The sequence below is a fragment of the Gopherus flavomarginatus genome, chromosome 1 (assembly GCF_025201925.1).
Source record: "Gopherus flavomarginatus isolate rGopFla2 chromosome 1, rGopFla2.mat.asm, whole genome shotgun sequence".
Classification (NCBI taxonomy): domain Eukaryota; kingdom Metazoa; phylum Chordata; order Testudines; family Testudinidae; genus Gopherus; species Gopherus flavomarginatus.
The window spans coordinates 113,895,075-113,912,729 of NC_066617.1; the positions used below are offsets into that span (position 1 = coordinate 113,895,075).

Genomic DNA, 17,655 nt, shown 5'->3' on the forward strand with positions numbered 1-17,655 from the left:
CTGACTGATCTACAAATCCCTGGGGGTCATCTTTGTTCCCCTTTTTAAAGATAGGTTATATTTGCTCTTTGATAGTGGTAAGCCAGCTCAGGATAAAATTAACAGACCAGTTCACCTGAGTGTGATCTTAAAGGCTTGTCAAGATGCATTGCAAGGTAATCAAGCTAATTCACAGTGTGTAAGTAACAAAGGAATGTTAATTGGGCTTCCAAACATAAGAGGTTTCAGAGTTCATAAGAGGTTCACTTGTGTTTATAAGAATCAAGAATAGATACTAAATTAGGGTGACCAGATGTCCTAATTGTATAGGGACAGTCCTGATTTTGGTTTTTTTTTTAATATAGGCTCCTCTTACTCCCTACCCCTGTCCCAATTTTTCTCACTTGCTGTCTGGTCACCCTGTACTAAATTGCATTTTGACAGGTTTCAGAGTGGTAGCTGTTAGTCTGTATCAGCAGAAACAATCATAGACTATCAGGGTTGTAAGGGACCTCAGGAGGTCATCTAGTCCAATCCCCTGCTTAAAGCAAGACCAATCCCCAGACAGATTTTTGCCCCACATCCCTAAATGGTCCCCTCAAGGATTGAACTCACAACCCTGGGTTTAGCAGGCCAATGCTCAAACCACTGAGCTATCCCTCCCCCTAAATGAGGAGTCCTTGTGGCACCTTAGAGACTAACACATTTATTTGGGCATACGCTTTCATGGGCTAGAACCCACTTCATCAGATGCATGAGGTGGAAAACACAGGAGCAGGTATAAATACATGAAAGGATGGGAGTTGAACTCACACCTTCTTGTCAACTCTCTGAAAAGAACCACTCTCATTACCACTTCAAAAGTTATCTTTCTTCCCTTGGTATCCTGCTGTTAAGTGAATTGTCTCGTTAGACTGACCTCACTAAGGCAACTCCCATCCTTTCATATAGACTTGGTGGATATCACATTGTGTTTACAAGACTGAAACCTTAGGGCTGAAGCATTCAATCTTCAAAGCAAGGCCATTAGGACTTGTCACAGACTCAAGTATCTATTCTTCCTCACACTAGATGCCCAGACTGTCTTCCTAGGAAGACACCTGTGAACTTGTTCTTTATGTCAGAGAGCTATAAATATAGATTCATGAGACTGATCCAACAGCTCTGAACTTTCTGGACGCTGTTGGAGGCTATTCCAGATGCAAGACGGATCTCCCCAAGTCTGCTTTGGTAAAACCTTGAGGAACTCATGGAAGGACACGAGACTTATGGAGAATCAGCAGGCATTATACCTCTGCTAACAACTGGTCTCTCAGATTCTGAGCCAACTGTAACGTTTCTTATACGCTTAGAACTTTTAATAACTCTTATTTCTTTTCCTGAATTAATATATTTTTAGTTTCATTTTCTAAGGATTGGCTTCCAGTGCTGTTTTTGGTGAGATCTTGAAGTATCCAGTGAACCTGGGGTGAGTGACTGTTTTTTTGGGACTGGAAAAACCTAATGTTTGGTGGCTTTGGTTTTAATAACCTTACATCATAAAGTCCAGCTTCTCTGGGCTGGAATGCTAAGTGGGCTGTATGTGACTCCTTGGTAAAACCAATATAGTGATCCATGGGTACACTTTTGTTACTGACTTGGTAAAACCTAACTGTAGAATATACTACCAGTTTGGGTGTGTCTGCCCTGTTTTCTGACAGCGTGTTCTGAGTTTGGCATTCTTAGCTGTGACCCACTCTATGAACCGTGACACTCTTCTCCAGTGGTCTGGAACCATGCCTATCCCCCATCAGTTCTCGAAGTCTGTTATCATCAGGGAGGAGCAGCTTTCATAAGATAATGCTTAAAGGTGCTCTTCAGTTTACTGGCTTGATTTTTAAATTATTATGTTTGCTAGATCTGCAAACCCTTGTGAACTCTCCTCTCCTGCCCCAACCCCATACACACTTCAAGCACTGCTGGGTCCCTTTCTCCTCTCTTCCCCTTGTTTCTGATCATTTCAGGCTATGCACATACCCCATTCTCTCAACTGAACTTTTTTTGAGAGATCTGGAAATTAGAAAACACCTAGGCAGAAAGCTAAGAACAGGAAAATGGATGGTGGGGAATAGGATCATGGACAAGTAAATCAGTCATTAGCGCTACAGTCTGGTATAATTATGTGGAAGTCTTTATGATTTTAAGCTGAGCTCTTACCTGCACAAGTTGCTGCTTCAATTTCTGCATTTCTGATATGTTGAGCTCACTGAAGAGATCAGAGACTGGGTGCAGAGATTCTCCTTTCCTAACTGTGGGAGTCCGGTAATCTCCATTCAGTTTCACAAGAGGCCCATGGATGTGCCCGTTCATTTTGTCATCATTATTAGGTTCGCTCCCATCCTCTGCAAACTTTAATCCATCTACCGATATATTAATGTGATTACTGTACATACTATCATTGAGGTTGATATACTGGGAGAGTTCCTTCCTCAGATTGTTCTTTTGCTCCCTTTCATTTTTTAAAGTCTCCAGGGCTTCCTCCAGTTGATGTTCGGCAATCTCCTTCAGTCGGATGGCATCTTCTAGCTGGCTATTAAGCAATACTGTCTCCTCCTCAAATCGTTTAATCTCATGCTTTAAACCTTCATATTCAACCTGAATTAGACAAGACAAAGAACATTCATAACACTAAAACTTGGGTCTTAAAAACCTGCCATATATTAGCCTGATTCAACTAGGCACTAAATAGCCAAATATTACTTAGACCAGGCATTGCCAGTAGCTGCAAAGAGCGTCGTTCTCAGAAAATTCATGAAGAAAGGTGTACTGCATGTACCCCATTTTATTAGTTCTCAGTTTTATATTGTACTGCACACATTTTCAAGGGGTGACAATCAGAATCTGTGGGTGATTTATTAGGACACATACTATATTTCAGAGGTTCTTAATCTTTTTCTTTCTGAGTCCCACCCCCTACACACACACACACACACACACACGCTATAAAAACTCCTTGGCACACCTATGCCACAATAATTGGTTTTCTGCATATAAAAGCCAGGGCCAGCATTAGTGGGTAGCAAGCAGGGCAATTGCCTGGGGCCCCATGCCGCAGGGGCCCTCACAAAGGTACGTTGTTCAGGTTTCAGCTTCAGCTCTGGGCGGCGGGGCTCAGGGACCTGGGCTTCAGCCCCATGCAGTGGGGCTTCAGCTTTCTGCCCTGGGCCCCAGCAAGTCTAATGCTGGCCCTGCTTGGAGGCCCCCCTGAAACCTGCTCGAGGCCCCCTAGGGGGCCCTGGATCCCTGGGTGAGAACCACTGCTGTATTTCATGCAAGAACAGTCACTGACCTGAAGCTACACTAGGAAGTGCAGCTTTATTATTAGTTATCATAAGTAACGTTTGTCTATTATGGCATTGCGTATAGATAGAGGTTAATTATATTGTTTGACTTATCACTCATAGCTAGTTCTAAGGCATCTATTACTATGACATCTAACTTTTTATCTGATGTAATGACTGCGTGCCCAGTTTTTTATACTGTAGGGACATATAGGTTTGTTTTATGAAAATTATTCAATACGGTTTTATTTAAAAAATGAAAGTACAGACTAATAACCCAACCTATTTAAAACTGCCAGATGTCCTCAAGTGGCAGCAATTTTAAAATAGAGGTTGACTTTTGACAATCTGAAAAATATAATAGTAGCAGTGTTCAAGCAGCAATAAGAATCCATCTTAGGGCACTGACAGCTGGTCTTCTAGTCCTGTAGCAGGCCAGACTGAAATTCTTCCCCTCCTGAGCTGGTGTTGGCCACTCCAGTTTTCACTGACTGATAAATCTCTCACCTCATCACAGAGCAGCCACCCAGCTCCAAAGGCAAGGAGCTGTATTTTCACAATACATGTGATAATGTGGCTGAAGAAAATGGCAGCTGCTTCTCCCAGAGTAACTACCGTGTTTTTAGAAAGGAAGCGAGTTCCCCATCTCATCACAACTATAGCCACTCACTGTAGTGGAGAAAATGGAGAAGCTATCTGCTATGCCAGGCACAGACAAAAATGCAGGCAAGAAAAGGAGGACTACCTGGTTCTAGGCAGTTTACTTCCAGTGCTGAACAATTCACTTAGAAAATGAACCAGTTTGACATAAACTCAAAGTTTCACATCAACAGAGCCAAAGAAAGAAGCTAGTGGTAGTGCTGGTCCTAATACATTTGACACCGGTTTGTTAAGGACCCGAGCCTTCTCCCACTGAAATCAACGGTAAAACTCCCATTGACGTCAAAGGGAGTAGGCTTGGGTTCTAAATCACTTTGCTGTCATGATGACCAGCCATTAAGATGGAAGAAGATCTGCGTTCCTTGGCTCTCCTTAGCATTCCAGCTGCTCTGATCCTCACCTCCACTATTATCCAAAAGAATTAGGAACTGACATTGCCAGTACAGTGGTTTAGTTCCATTGTAATTTGTTGGCAAGGAAGATTTGACATTTTTACAATTTTCTCTCCTTCCTTATGGAAAATTTAGTCCTGCTACTGCAAACTGCTTTGTACATGTGATCCCCCTGCCTCCATACACAGCCCCATTGGCTCATGAGTCTGCCTATGCAGAGCAGCTTGCAGGACTTGGGACCTGTAATAATTCCTTCTTTTACCTTGTCTTATCTTGATGGAATTACTAGCTCCAAGAAAGACAGTTCTACACTGGGAGAGCCCTGGCTGCTGAATTGGAATGGGAAGAGTTCTTATGCTAGAATAAGCATCTGACCAGTCAAGACACAGGAATGTGTTGGACAAGAATCATTATGAAAGTGACCAAGCAATTGAGGCATTCAGATTCTTTCCTCACTGATAAGCAAAGTGACACAAAAATAAAGGATGTTTAATGAAAACAAAATAGCTTTATACCTGGTACTTTCCCCCCTCAGAATAAAAACTATTAGAAGTAACTCTCAAACTTTATGGATAATAAAGACAGATATTTATTTCACCCTTGTGTCATAGGAGTGGTGTCAGAGGGTGGCGGGGGAAGGGTTGGAGAGGGGTGAGAGAAAGTTAAAAAAGTATTTTCTGGTACTACACATGCCCCTGAATCCCTTGAACAGTTTCTGTGGCTTTACCTAATCATATTTTTAAATTTATAGGAAATAATTTCCCAATTTTCAATTTTTTTTCCGGTTCCTTGTTGCTGTACAAAAGACCCACACAAACAAAATGGAAATGTACTGACCATACACTGCAAACTGACTATACACAAATTCCTGTTAAATCCACAAAATACATTTTAAAAAAAGGAAGAGAAAAATAGTTTCTGACTAATTCCTTTCAATTTCTTTTCTGTTCATTATAAAATAGAGCCAGACATTTTTTTCATTCAAACAAAATTTTGATAAAGATTCATTAACGTTTCCATTTTCCAATCAGCTCTACTTATAAAAATGGTAGCTTTAAACAGACAGTGGTATGACTTTTAATTTGATGATATTCCTTTAATATTTTTAATTTGTAAAATTCAGATTTTAAAATAAATCAGCTTAAGTAGTGTAATAATGTCTTTTGGAGGTGGAGGGAGAAATTTGGTTTTCAAGTAAATGCTGAAAAATTCCCAAGTAAACAATTCCCAAGTCAAACAATTCAAGTGAAAAATTTGGCAGACATTACTAGTTGGCAGGCATTACTAGTTGCATCTTCAGTGGATGGTCTGGAATTTTGTTTCATTTGGTGTCTACAGAAATATTTGAAAAGCAGAATTTAAATATAATATAAGGAATGGGTCCCTGTGAATAGCAAGTTCCTTTTGGGCTTAGATATTCAGTAGACAGTTGAAGACTTATTTGGGAGCTGGCTGAAAAGGCAGTCTTTAGAATTTGAACCTTCAGACTGATATTATGTCACTGAGCAAACAGCTCAGGAAATTTAGTGACTGATTATACTGCGAAGTTTTTGAAAATCTGAAGGTTTGGGGTTTATCCCAGATTTTGTGATTTGGATTTGGGGGTCATAAATCTGTGTTGCTGTTGTTTTGTAGGGAAATTAATCCTGAAAACACAGGCCCTATTAATAAAATCCAGTATCTATATTTTCTTGATTATACACATAATATAAGCGGTGAAATTCTCATGAAAATCAGAGAGATTTGCACTGTCTGAACAGTAACTGATTTTTACATTGCCATTTTTCATGGATTCTTCTTCCAAATGCCTAAAAAGATCTGATCATAAAATATCAAGGACTACATAATACATGATTTTATAAATTAAAGAATATACAACACTAAGCTCTTATGAAATTCCATCTTGTAGATCAAAACTATTTTCTGAGTTACAAGAACATACAAAAAGTATTTGATAAAAAAATACAGTGATTTTTTTAACTCAATCAAAATATGCCAAATATTTTTTCCTCTTTATGGGGCCCTGGTATTCAGTTTCATTAAGAGTGAAGTGTTCTAACAGATACAAACACTTGTGAAAAGAGTCTCTTCTGGTGGAAACTATGACAGTCCATTCATGGGTCTAGTTTTCCCAAGATCTGTGCAGATCATTTCCATGAAGCTAGTGAGAATCATACTTGTACCTCAAAGTGGGGATACAGTGGCCTGGATAATACCTCTCTGATAAAGACAATCGACTGGAAATTTAGTTTTAGAAATTTATAAGTCATGGTGTCTCAATATAAGGAAAGGAAAGTATGGATCTGTTTCTATTATCTCCATGTCCCCTGTTGTGCTACCTTGTTCTAAGTGCTTCACTCACCATGTCAGGATGGGTAAAATAGTAAAAGTTAGATGAAATAGTACTGCAAATCCTGACAGGAACAAGATAGCTTTGTTAACAAACTCCCTCTAGAAACTGTGGCAATCTTGGATACTTGATAAAAGCCCTATTTATCCCGTTGAGCATGTTAGGCCTTAAAAAGCAACTGCATGTTATGGACGCAGGAAGCAATTACAATCTGTTTGAAATGAAGGCATTGCCTTATAAATTGTTATCTGGCGCTGGCATGGAATGTGTTTAAAAGAAGAAAAATATTTCCAGTTTAATCACCTGAATTGCATATTTACCAATTTATTGTGACAAGACAGCACTTTTGACAGAGGAACAAATCCCTTTTGTCCAAGACAACAGTTTTCTTGATTACTTTGCCAGCAACAACATTTTCCACAGAAAAAATTTACGTTTTTCAGAGTAACATTTCTAAATGTCATATATGTATAAGTGGGCCTGAGTTTCCCTTCACATCATTGCGAGTTGTGCACACATATTAAGTGGAGAGCAATCCTGGATATTGTTTACAGCTGGTTGCAGTGGGGTTTTAATTTGTCATGGAGCACTCCGGATGCATTCAGCACTTTAAGATTTCCAGTGTGTTAGTTTGCCAATACTCTATTTAACAATAGCCAGCAAGATATGAAATATCTCATACCAGATTAATTTAAAATAGGTCAACTTATGCAGTTTAAAGTCAATCAGTGTTGTATTTTTTTTTAGTCTAGCATCTAAAATCTCTTCTGTGCTTACTTGGTTCTGTTTCAGTGTGGACACCAGTTTTTGCAAAGTGATATTTTCTTCTTCAAGCTCTGTGTAATCCTGAAGAAGTCTTGCCTCTCGGAACTTATATTCTCGAATTTCATCTTTCATCCGTATTCTCTGCAGCTCTGCCATTTCGTTATTCTGAAAGAGAGGAAAAAAAACCCAACATATTACTATTTCATTTACAGCAGCATGAATGGTAAACATGGCCCCAGTGTATAACAATGGCAACAAACAAGTAATCAAAATGATGTAACACTACATGTCGAAACGGCAGCACCACAATTAATATGTTGTCATACCATAGTTTCTGTACTTTGTTATACAACTGGATGCATACAAATGAGCATATATGATATGGAAACTTGAACAAAATAGTTCCAAGATTAATTTTCTATTTAAATTAAAAAGCCCTCCAGTGCTTTATCATCTTATTGCTTTTATTTGCTAGAAGCCTGGTTGAAAGGCTTAGATCAAAACACAATTGCCTACTGTTTTTCACTAAAGGACAACACACTAGACTCGTAGAGCAGAAAAATGAATAATGGTGTCTGTCTTGCAAAGATAACTATTAACCAAGAAGAAGTAATATAAGAACCAACTTCATGTTTTGAAATCAAGTACAGGTATTTGTGTGCTGTACTATTCAGTGAAACCAGTTGCAAGTGACTACTCAAAGGATGGAAAACTCAGTTGTCTAACAGATGTGGTCTTCTAATAAAGCCAGAGTATTTTAGGATAACATGAGGCAGCTTCTTAAGCCCAGAGTTTACCCATTAGGGTGGTCTCTTGTTTCAGGTTCTGCTGTATGTATAAAGTGGTATATGTATAAGTCATTTAGACAATAACCCTACCAGTTTTCTAGACAACATTCTTATATATGTTTCAAGAACTGCCACCAAAAAGTTATTTGACTGCATCTAATTCTAGGTTTAACTAATTTTTTGCATCCAGAGCTTGGGTTTCCTAAGGTTATTCTTTGTGGGAGATTCAGATGCTGAAGTGACCTTTAATCTCTCTAAATCATCAGATATCAGAGGCCTGATTCTAATGGTACACTTGTATAACCCCACTGTCTTCTATGGAGTTACTCCTGATTTATAATTAGGCTTGGAATGAGTTGATTTTAATCGGTAAATGTCAACAAAAGTTGATGTCACCATACCCAAACCAATGAGAACCATTTCCATCAACAATAATCAAACTTTACAGATAGGCAAAGTAACAAATATGCTGCTTGACAACTTATTAGAGTTTGATTTAAGGGTAAAATTTTGACATATGATGTTGACCATTTGTATTTTAGCAGTTATAAAGCTTTAACTTTTTGAATCTCAAAGTTTACTCTCATTATCTAATTATTGTCTGACACTCATAACTTCCTGCAACTGTAAAAATTTAAATTGATAAAAATAAAGTGTAAAAATAAACATCAATATTATCCGTTGAAATGATAAAAAAATAAAAATCCAATTCTGCCAACCCTGTTTATAATGAAGTAGGTGAAAGTGGAATCAGCGACAGATATGGTCTTTCAAGGCAGCACTGCTCTGTATGTGAGCCCCCCTTCAGTCCTGATTCATGGCAGTAAGGACCATCAGTTGCATCTCCCACCCCCTGCAGGAATGATGAGTACTGCAGTAGCAGTGGTACCTGGGGGGTACAATGGAATATTCTACAGTAAGAAGAAAGGCTCCATTCATAATGATGGCATAGACTCTGTCTCTGCTGTGATGCCAGAAGGAGCAGAGATAGAAAATAATATAATCTATGATTTCTGCAAAGGGAGAGCAATCACAGACATTATATCTTTCTGAAAAGTTGAACATCTCTGTAAGAAACAGGCACTATAGAAATTGCATTCAGTGACCTGTGTATATCTGGCTCTGTATGCAGTGGCAGATTAGCCACTGGGCTAACGGGGCCCATTCCCAGCGGCCCCAGCCAATTGGGGTACCCCCACGCTCCAGCCTGCTCCACCTGCCCAGGGCTCCTGCCAGGGAGCATGGTCATAGGAACATAAGAATGGCCATACTGGGTCAGACCAATGGTCCATCCAGCCCAGTATCCTGTCTACTGGCAGTGACCAATGCCAGGTGCCCCAGAGGGAGTGAACCTAACAGGTAATGATCAAGTGATCTCTCTCCTGACATCCATCTCCATCCTCTGACAAACAGAGGCTAGAGACACCATTCCTTACCCATCCTGGCTAATAGCCATTAATGGACTTCACCACATGAATTTATCTAGTTCTCTTTCAAACCCTGTTATAGTCCCAGCCTTCACAACCTCCTCAGGCAAGGAGTTCCACAAGTTGACTGTGAGCTGTGTGAAGAGGAACTTCCTTTTACTTGTTTTAAATCTGCTGCCCATTAATTTCATTTGGTGGCCCCTAGTTCTTATGTTATGGGAACAAGTAAATAACTTTTCCTTATTCACTTTCTCCACACCACTCACGATTTTATATACCTCTGTCATATCCCACTTTAGTCTCCTCTTTTCCAAGCTGAAAAGTCCTAGCCTCTAATCGCTCCTTATATGGGACCCGTTCCAACCCCTAATCATTTTAGTTGCCCTTTTCTTAACCTTTTCTAGTGCTAGAATATCTTTTTTGAGATGAGGAGACCACATCTGTACACAGTATTCAAGATGTGGGTGTACCGTTGATTTATATAAGGGCAATAAGATATTCTCCATCTTATTCGCTATCCCTTTTTAATGATTCTTAACAGCCTGTTTGCTTTTTTTGACCGCCTCTGCACACTGCGTGGATGTCTTTGGAGAACTATCCAAGATGACTCCAAGATCTCTTTCCTGATTAGTTGTAGCTAAATTAGCCCCCATCATATTGTATGTATAGTTGGGGTTATTTTTTCCAATGTGCATTACTTTACATTTATCCACATTAAATTTCATTTGTCATTTTGTTGCCCAATCACTTAGTTTTGTGAGACCTTTTTGAAGTTCTTCACAGTCTGCTTTGGTCTTAACTATCTAGAGCAGTTTAGTATCATCTGCAAACTTTGCCACCTCACTGTTCACCCCTTTCTCCAGATCATTTATGAATAAGTTGAATAGGACTGGTCCTAGGACTGACCCTTGGGGAACACCACTAGTTACCCCGTCCATTCTGAAAATTTACCATCTATTCCTACCCATTTATTCCTCCACCCGCTTGCCTGGTGCTCCTGCTGGGGAGTGGGGTCAGGGTGGTGGGGCTTGCCCTGCTCCATCCACGTGGTGCTCCTGCAAGCCCCTGCACCCCAATCTCCACTCCCTGGCAGGAGCACCAGGAAGGCAGGGCAAGCCCCCATGCCCTGATCCCACTTCCCCAGCAGGAGCACTGGGTGGGAGAGTGGGAGGGACTGCAGGTGGAAGAGATGGGGGGGTCCCCCCATTTGCTCTGGCTCAGGGCCCTACAAAAGTGTAATCTGGCTCTGTCTGTATGTACAGATTAATTCCTAGTACATAAGTGTTTTCAATTCTGAGTTGATTTGCAAGACACAGATATTTAGTTTTGCATCTGAGTTAAACAAGCGTAAAATCCTAGAAGATAAAACTATAAACCACTATAAAATATATTGAAGCACAAAAAAAACATGCAGTGTAGCTGCAGGAGTTCTCCTGCCAACAAAAACTTCCACCCCCACATGAGAAGCAGCAGCTTTGTCGGCCGGAGAGTACTCCTGCTGACAAAATGCTGTTCACACCGGCACTTTTCACCATTAAAACTTGTGTCGTTTTTAACACCCCTGAACAACAAAAGTTTTGCCGACCAAGTGCCAGTGTAGACATACCTTCAATTTTATCTGGATTAAGACTGAAAATAGGGGTGAATTGTCTCAAATTGGTTTTAACTGAAGTCAGTATCTGGCAGTGACATCATTTGTTTGTTAAAGGCTATAAAAAATGATGAAATTGAAGATTCTTTGTCATACTCTACCTGATCATGCTGCAGCACACCAGAATGAGAGTTTTCCCCAGGTCTCACCCAGCTGTAAGTATACTGATCACATGTTTATGAACACTTTGTTACTGTATTGGCTCTAGTGACTGCTTATTTTTAGGCTGTCAGGCATGTTTAGAGCAATTGTATAAAATACCATTTGATGTATACATTAAATAAAAGAATTAATGGTTAAATTAGTGTCTGGTGATTTCCCACGTTAGTATTATTAATGTCTAATATTATTAATAATTCCAATACCACTGAACAATTGCCTGTGTTTTCCATTTCTGACATTATGTCTTTAATTTTGGCTCCTGTAGGGTCTGGGTATACATGCAAGTCTACTTTCATGAGAAATGTGAGACAAAATGGACTGAAGGGATAGCAGTATGGGGACAACACCCAGCCCTAAAAGAGAGCTTATGCCAAGCATAACTGTGCTATCTCACAACCTTACTAATGGCAGGAAGAAGATCAGCCCCTGGATGAAGAGCAGGTGGCTGAAAAATCAACCCAGGCAACAAGTGTGTTTTAAAGAATTCTCCTTCTGCATAACAGTCCCATCCATTAAAGGAATCTCTCAGGACTGCTGAAGTGGTCCACAGCAGGCTCAGGCCTGTAGCCAATTGCAGTTTAGGAAAGGCTTGTGATAGGACAGGATTAGGGTGTATTAGCAGAATTACACAAGAAACCTAATGTCTGTTCACATTAAGTCTGATCCAAACCCCAGTGAAGTCAATGGAAAGACTCACATCAGGCCTATTATGCCAGTCCTTCATGAGCAACAACAAATTTATACATAAAATTAAATTTTCAAAAACACACAACCAAAAATATGTTGAAGGTCAAAAATCTTAACTAGTAATTTGTAACTGTTGGATGAAGCAAAGGGTAGGAAGGTTGAATAGCTGATAACATAAAATTAAGGTTCTGACAAAAATTATACAAAACTAATCAATTATTTTATCCTATACTTAATTTTTACAAAATCCATCACATACTCTGAGATACAGTAAATATTAAACCCCCCTCCTCCCCCCTCCCCGAAAACTGGCTCAGCAATCGGCTACATTGATTAAAAGGAATAGCTCTTAGAAAAAGCAGGAAGGGGACAAAATAGCCAGAGATCAACAGACCTGAATAAAAAGGCTTTTTACCAAATCACTGATGTGTTATTTCACTGATGCACTACAAACTACTTTATTTTGGAAACGGTTCTAAGATTAACTGAATGTGTAAGACCAAGGAATGGAACCAATTTTCCCCCTAATACAACATATAGCAACTGTACAGGAAGCTTGAATGGCCATCTTTCTTAAATTCATCATATTAAAACAAACAACAGACTGCTCATTCCTTCACCACATACCACGGCTTCTCCTACACATTCCTGGAAGTATAAACAGAACCACTTATAATATTTCTCCTCTCTCCCTTCTTTTATCCATATAGAAAGTGTTACTACAGAACAATATGCTATTTGCTCTGGTTAAAACAAAAAATAACAGCAACAACAAAAGAACCAGCCAAAAATTCTGTCTGCTAACAGTTCTGTCTGCAGTGTTACCTTAAGTGTCTATCCAAAGCATCGGATGGAAGCAAGACAGTAATAGTACTGTCATAGGGACCAACACCAACTCAGCATGTTATTTTGAAAAGATGATACAATATTTCACTAAGGTAAAACACAAATCTTGTCACTGAAAATGGCATAACATTGCACTCTATACTCCAACCTCTCCCTTGGCACTTGCAAAAGCCTGCATTATGCTGGCAAAGATCCAGCTGTAAAGCACTGTTTCATTTTCAATACCACACATAAAATGCTGTGCTTTACTAGTACAGCCCAATATTTTATCAAGGCTAATCTAAAAGCAATCTATAGAGTTTTTTTTTCAAATTAGCACCTAGTATGAGCAAATGCCAGAAAAGGTCTTTCAGGATAGCGAGTAATGTTACAGAATTTTCATAGTTATGCTATTTCTGTGTGGTTTGCATTGGTGAAATATTCTTTTGTCTTTTCAAAATAACATGCTAAGTTTGTATTTGGTCCCTGTCACAAGTATTATATTTGCTTCCACCAAATGTTCTGATTAGAGACATAGGAAATATGTCTGGCAACAATTGTGTTTATTATTTTTGTCAGTTTTTTTTAAAATATTTTGACTGAACAATACATCATTATGACATATACAACAGTCTCCTGATACATAAGCCAGTGTCGAAGCATGATGCAAGTGTCACATTTTGATCATCACATCAAGCCTCTCTCAGGATTTTTGAAATGCACCAAAATACTTTTATATGATGTAAAATGGGTGTATCAGCAGGGCAATTTTCCAGATGAGCCACTAGGAGACAATTCTAAACCAAATGATTCTATGATCAGCAAAATAATTCATAATTCAACTTCGCTTTTAATCATGTACTATTAAAGTTCCAAGGGATGGCTGCTGATCCAGAAATGTTTGCAAGGGTTTAACCAAAAGATTTTTTATCACCTCCAGAGAAGATTCCCTTCTTTGTATTACTGTATCTGTAAAACACTGTTAACCCAAGAGGTGGCGCTAAAGGTACATGAGTCATGTTTTAATGCCTAGAGGTTATTTTCTGTCTCAATCACAAGAAGAATTTGGTGCAATGATTTTAATGCATCTGTGCCAAAAAAGCAAGAAAGAGACACCTATGAAACTAAAGAAGACAACAGACTTCTTGTCAGCATGGGATCAGACCGTGACTAGTGGGCATTAATTACTGTAGGTGTTAGCATATTTCTTAATGCGCTACTGGAAGTTATTCAGATGCTACGGTAATAAGGGCAATATAAGAACCTATATAGGATTGAATAGAATAAATCCTAATCAATGTAAAATTGAATGCACCAATTAAGATGGAACTAAAGAGTTAATATCTGCAATCATCAGGCACATCTTCAATGGCACTACTCAAATTTGTAAAGTAAAGTATGTGCCCAAGCGTTTGGGCATATGCCTAAGGCCCATGGCCATGAACTGTGAACTCTTCAGTTCAGGGAACTGTGTCTTCCTATGTGTTTAGTTAACATGTCTTTTTATTCTCTGGAACAGAGCTAGGCCGATTCCCCAGATGTTTAATTGATCCTTTACCAGTATATAGTTAGGAGTCTCATTTAGGCTTATATATGGACATGGAGTCATGAGCATTTTTTCCACATTACTTCACATAAAACTCAAGGGAGGGATTCCAAGTTAAGCAGAAGTGATGCCGGCAGCATCTGGCACAATAAAAAGCCTATTTTCTTCCACAGTGAAGGGCTTTTCAGCTCTGTTAATCAGAAAACAATCAGATATGTGCACCAAAGCTAGTCTACACTGGACCAAAGTTTAAGTCTTATCTGGTGGGAAGTGCAGCCACAACCACTTGCATTGTATGTGAATTTCTACTATTAATTTAGTAATTCAGGAGCAAAAACAATGAAAATTAGGTACTTTGGTTTTAATAACCGAATATTGTATGTATGCAATACAAAAGCCCATTTGAATATGACTTTTGTAATGTATTAACAATAAATGGGATGTTTTGAAGCCGACTATGTCAGTTGGACGATTTATGGTTAAACTAATATCTGCTTTCTTGAGTCTGGGAACACCTGTCATTGTAAACTTGGGTGCCAAATTCACTTTAATCTACACAGATGAAAATAAAAGGTGTGGGTTTTGTAGACACCAATACTTAATAAATCTTTTTAGTTATATTTTACCTTGGGTTAGAATTTAACATATTATGAGTAATTTCTGTTTCTTTCTCCATCCTAAATTTGTTTCTATTTGGCCCTAGGAGAACAAAAATAAATGAATGAAAAATTCTTGAGACTAAAAAAAACCCTCCCCAAAAATGCCAAAATGTTCTTATTCTACTGCCTTTGGGGTAGCCTGTTAGGAGCTATATGGTCCAATTACATCTTTTCTTTTTAAAAAATTGATTTGTGTTTGAGTTTTAATAAATAAACAATCAAAATGGAAGAGGAAATCTATATCTGCATCCTATAGGACCAGGGCCGGCTTTAGGCCTATTCCACCAATTCCCCCAAATCAGGCCCTGCACCCAGTGAGAATCTCTTCCCTGGCTAGAGGCGCCTTTTTAATTTTTACTCACCTGGTGGTGCTCCGGGTCTTCAGCGGTACTTTGGCGGCAGGTCTTTTGCTCGCTCTGGGTCTTCGGCGGCGAGTCCTTCAGTGCCCCTGGAGACCTGAAGTGAGTGAAGGACCCGCCACCGAAGTGCCGCCAAAGACTCAGAGCACCGCCTGGTGAGTACAAGCCCCAAGTGTTTTTTTACATGTGGGTTTTTTTTAAGTCATTCCTGCCGGGGCCCCGTCGAAACTGTTCGAATTGGGCCCCGCACTTCCTAAAGCCAGCCCTGTATAGAACATATTCTACCCTCCTGGCATGGTTTACAAGGAAGCAAACCAACACATAAAGCGGGAGATGAAAAGCCATGCTCTTTCCCTTCCCACCCTATAGAAGTCCCTCTCTAGGACAACATTACCATTAGAAATCTGTGGATTTTGGTGGCCACAGAGGGAATACAGCCAGGGATCAACTAATCTATACAGGATGATACTCTCAAGAGTTGGCAGATTTCAAAGAAAAAAATCCACTCAGACAGTAAGGATGCACCAAACCAGGAATGGAATAATGTGATAGGTGGTCCATCCAAGCAACATTAATTCGCCATATAAACCCATTCCATGCATGCGAGGTGCCACAACACCATTATTCCTTCTGACCTGGAGGGCACCACATGGGATTGAGGACCTATGCAGAGTACGAGGAGGTCGACCAGAAGGGAGGATGAGTGCATAGTGCCCATTGTTTCCCACAATTGCATGTGAAAGCTAATTAAAAGTGAACTAAAGTCTTAGTCCTGATCCTGCATCAGGATCTGCTAGTGCAGGGCTGGGTAAACTTTTTGGTCCAAGGGCCACATTTGGGTATGGAAATTGTATGGCAGGCAGTGAATGATCACAAAACTGGGGTTGGGCTCTGGTTGGGGGAATGGGCTCTGGGGTGGGGCCAGAAATGAGGAGTTCAGGGTGTGGGAGGGGGCTGGGGGTTGGGGTGCAGGCTCTGGTTGGAGGTATGGGCTCTGGGATGGGAATGTAGGTGAAGGGTTGGGGTTGCAGGAGTATGCTCTGGGCTGGGGCAAAGGATTTTGGAGGGCAGGACGGGGAATCAGGACTGGGACAGGGGGTTGGGACATGGGAGGGGATCAGGGGTGCAGGCTCCGGGTAGTGCTTACTTCAAGCAGCTCCCAAAGCAGCAGCATGTCCCTCCTCTGGCTCCTATGCAGAGGTGTGACCAGGTGGCTCTGCATGCTGCCCTGTCTGCAGGTGCCACCCCTGCAGCTCCTATTGGCCATGGTCCCCAGCCAATGGGAGCTGCCAGGGTGGTGCTTGGGGTGGGGGCATTGTGCAGAGCCCCCTGGCTGCCCCTACGCATAGGAGCTGGAGGAGGGACATGCTGCTGCATCTGGGAGCCACAGCATGCACAGAGCGGGGCAAGCCCCCGACTCCGCTCCCTGCCTGGAGTGGGAAAAGCCCTGGATCCCGCTCCACAGTGGGAGCTCGAGGGCCAGATTAAAATGTCAGAAGGGCCGGATGTGGCCCCTGGGCCATAGTTTGCCCACCCCTGCACTAGTGCTATCCATGTGTCCTTGAAGAGCCCTGTAGATTAAGTGGGCACAGCAGTCTACATTAGAGGATCCTGATGCAAGATCCAGGCCTGTAGCAGTTGAACTCCCCTTTAGGGAGGGGTTTCAGCAGTAGCAGCAGGCAGGGTAATCCTTGGTGGTGCAGCCGGGCTCCCCACAGCTCTGACCAAGCCAAAAGATCAAGATGTCACTGACCCTTGCCTCCAGGTACCACCGGCTATCGGTGTGCTTGAGGACTTAGCATTATCACAGTGGCATGATGAGATGAGGAAAAACAATCAAAGTCACTGCACCCTTCAGTGACTAGAGGACAAGGAGACTAGTAAATTGGCTGCTCTCTGCAGTCTGCAAACAGAGCAGGACGGTGGAAGATCATGTACTGTATTTTTCACTCGCATGCGGTATTTCAACGTAGCATCCTGGAACCCCCTTATTCACCATCATATCATTGTGATATATTTTGTACAAAGTATGCCTTGTGAGGTGTCATTTTAAAAGTCTTGATCTGTTGAACACCAATATCATGT

At 40.6% G+C, this 17,655-nt stretch overlaps 1 protein-coding gene across 5 annotated transcripts in view; it reads right to left on the reverse strand.

Moving 5' to 3' along the window:
- The window catches only part of BICD1 (BICD cargo adaptor 1), a 310,709-nt gene that overhangs the window by 87,431 nt on the left and 205,623 nt on the right, over window positions 1-17,655 (reverse strand). For all 5 annotated transcript variants that reach the window (XM_050918364.1, XM_050918391.1, XM_050918401.1 and 2 more), the window contains exons 3-4: window positions 7,479-7,631; window positions 2,176-2,613 (exon numbers count right to left, since the gene is read on the reverse strand). In XM_050918364.1, the coding sequence (XP_050774321.1) occupies window positions 2,176-2,613; window positions 7,479-7,631 (591 nt within the window). The remainder of the gene's footprint in view (window positions 1-2,175; window positions 2,614-7,478; window positions 7,632-17,655) is intronic.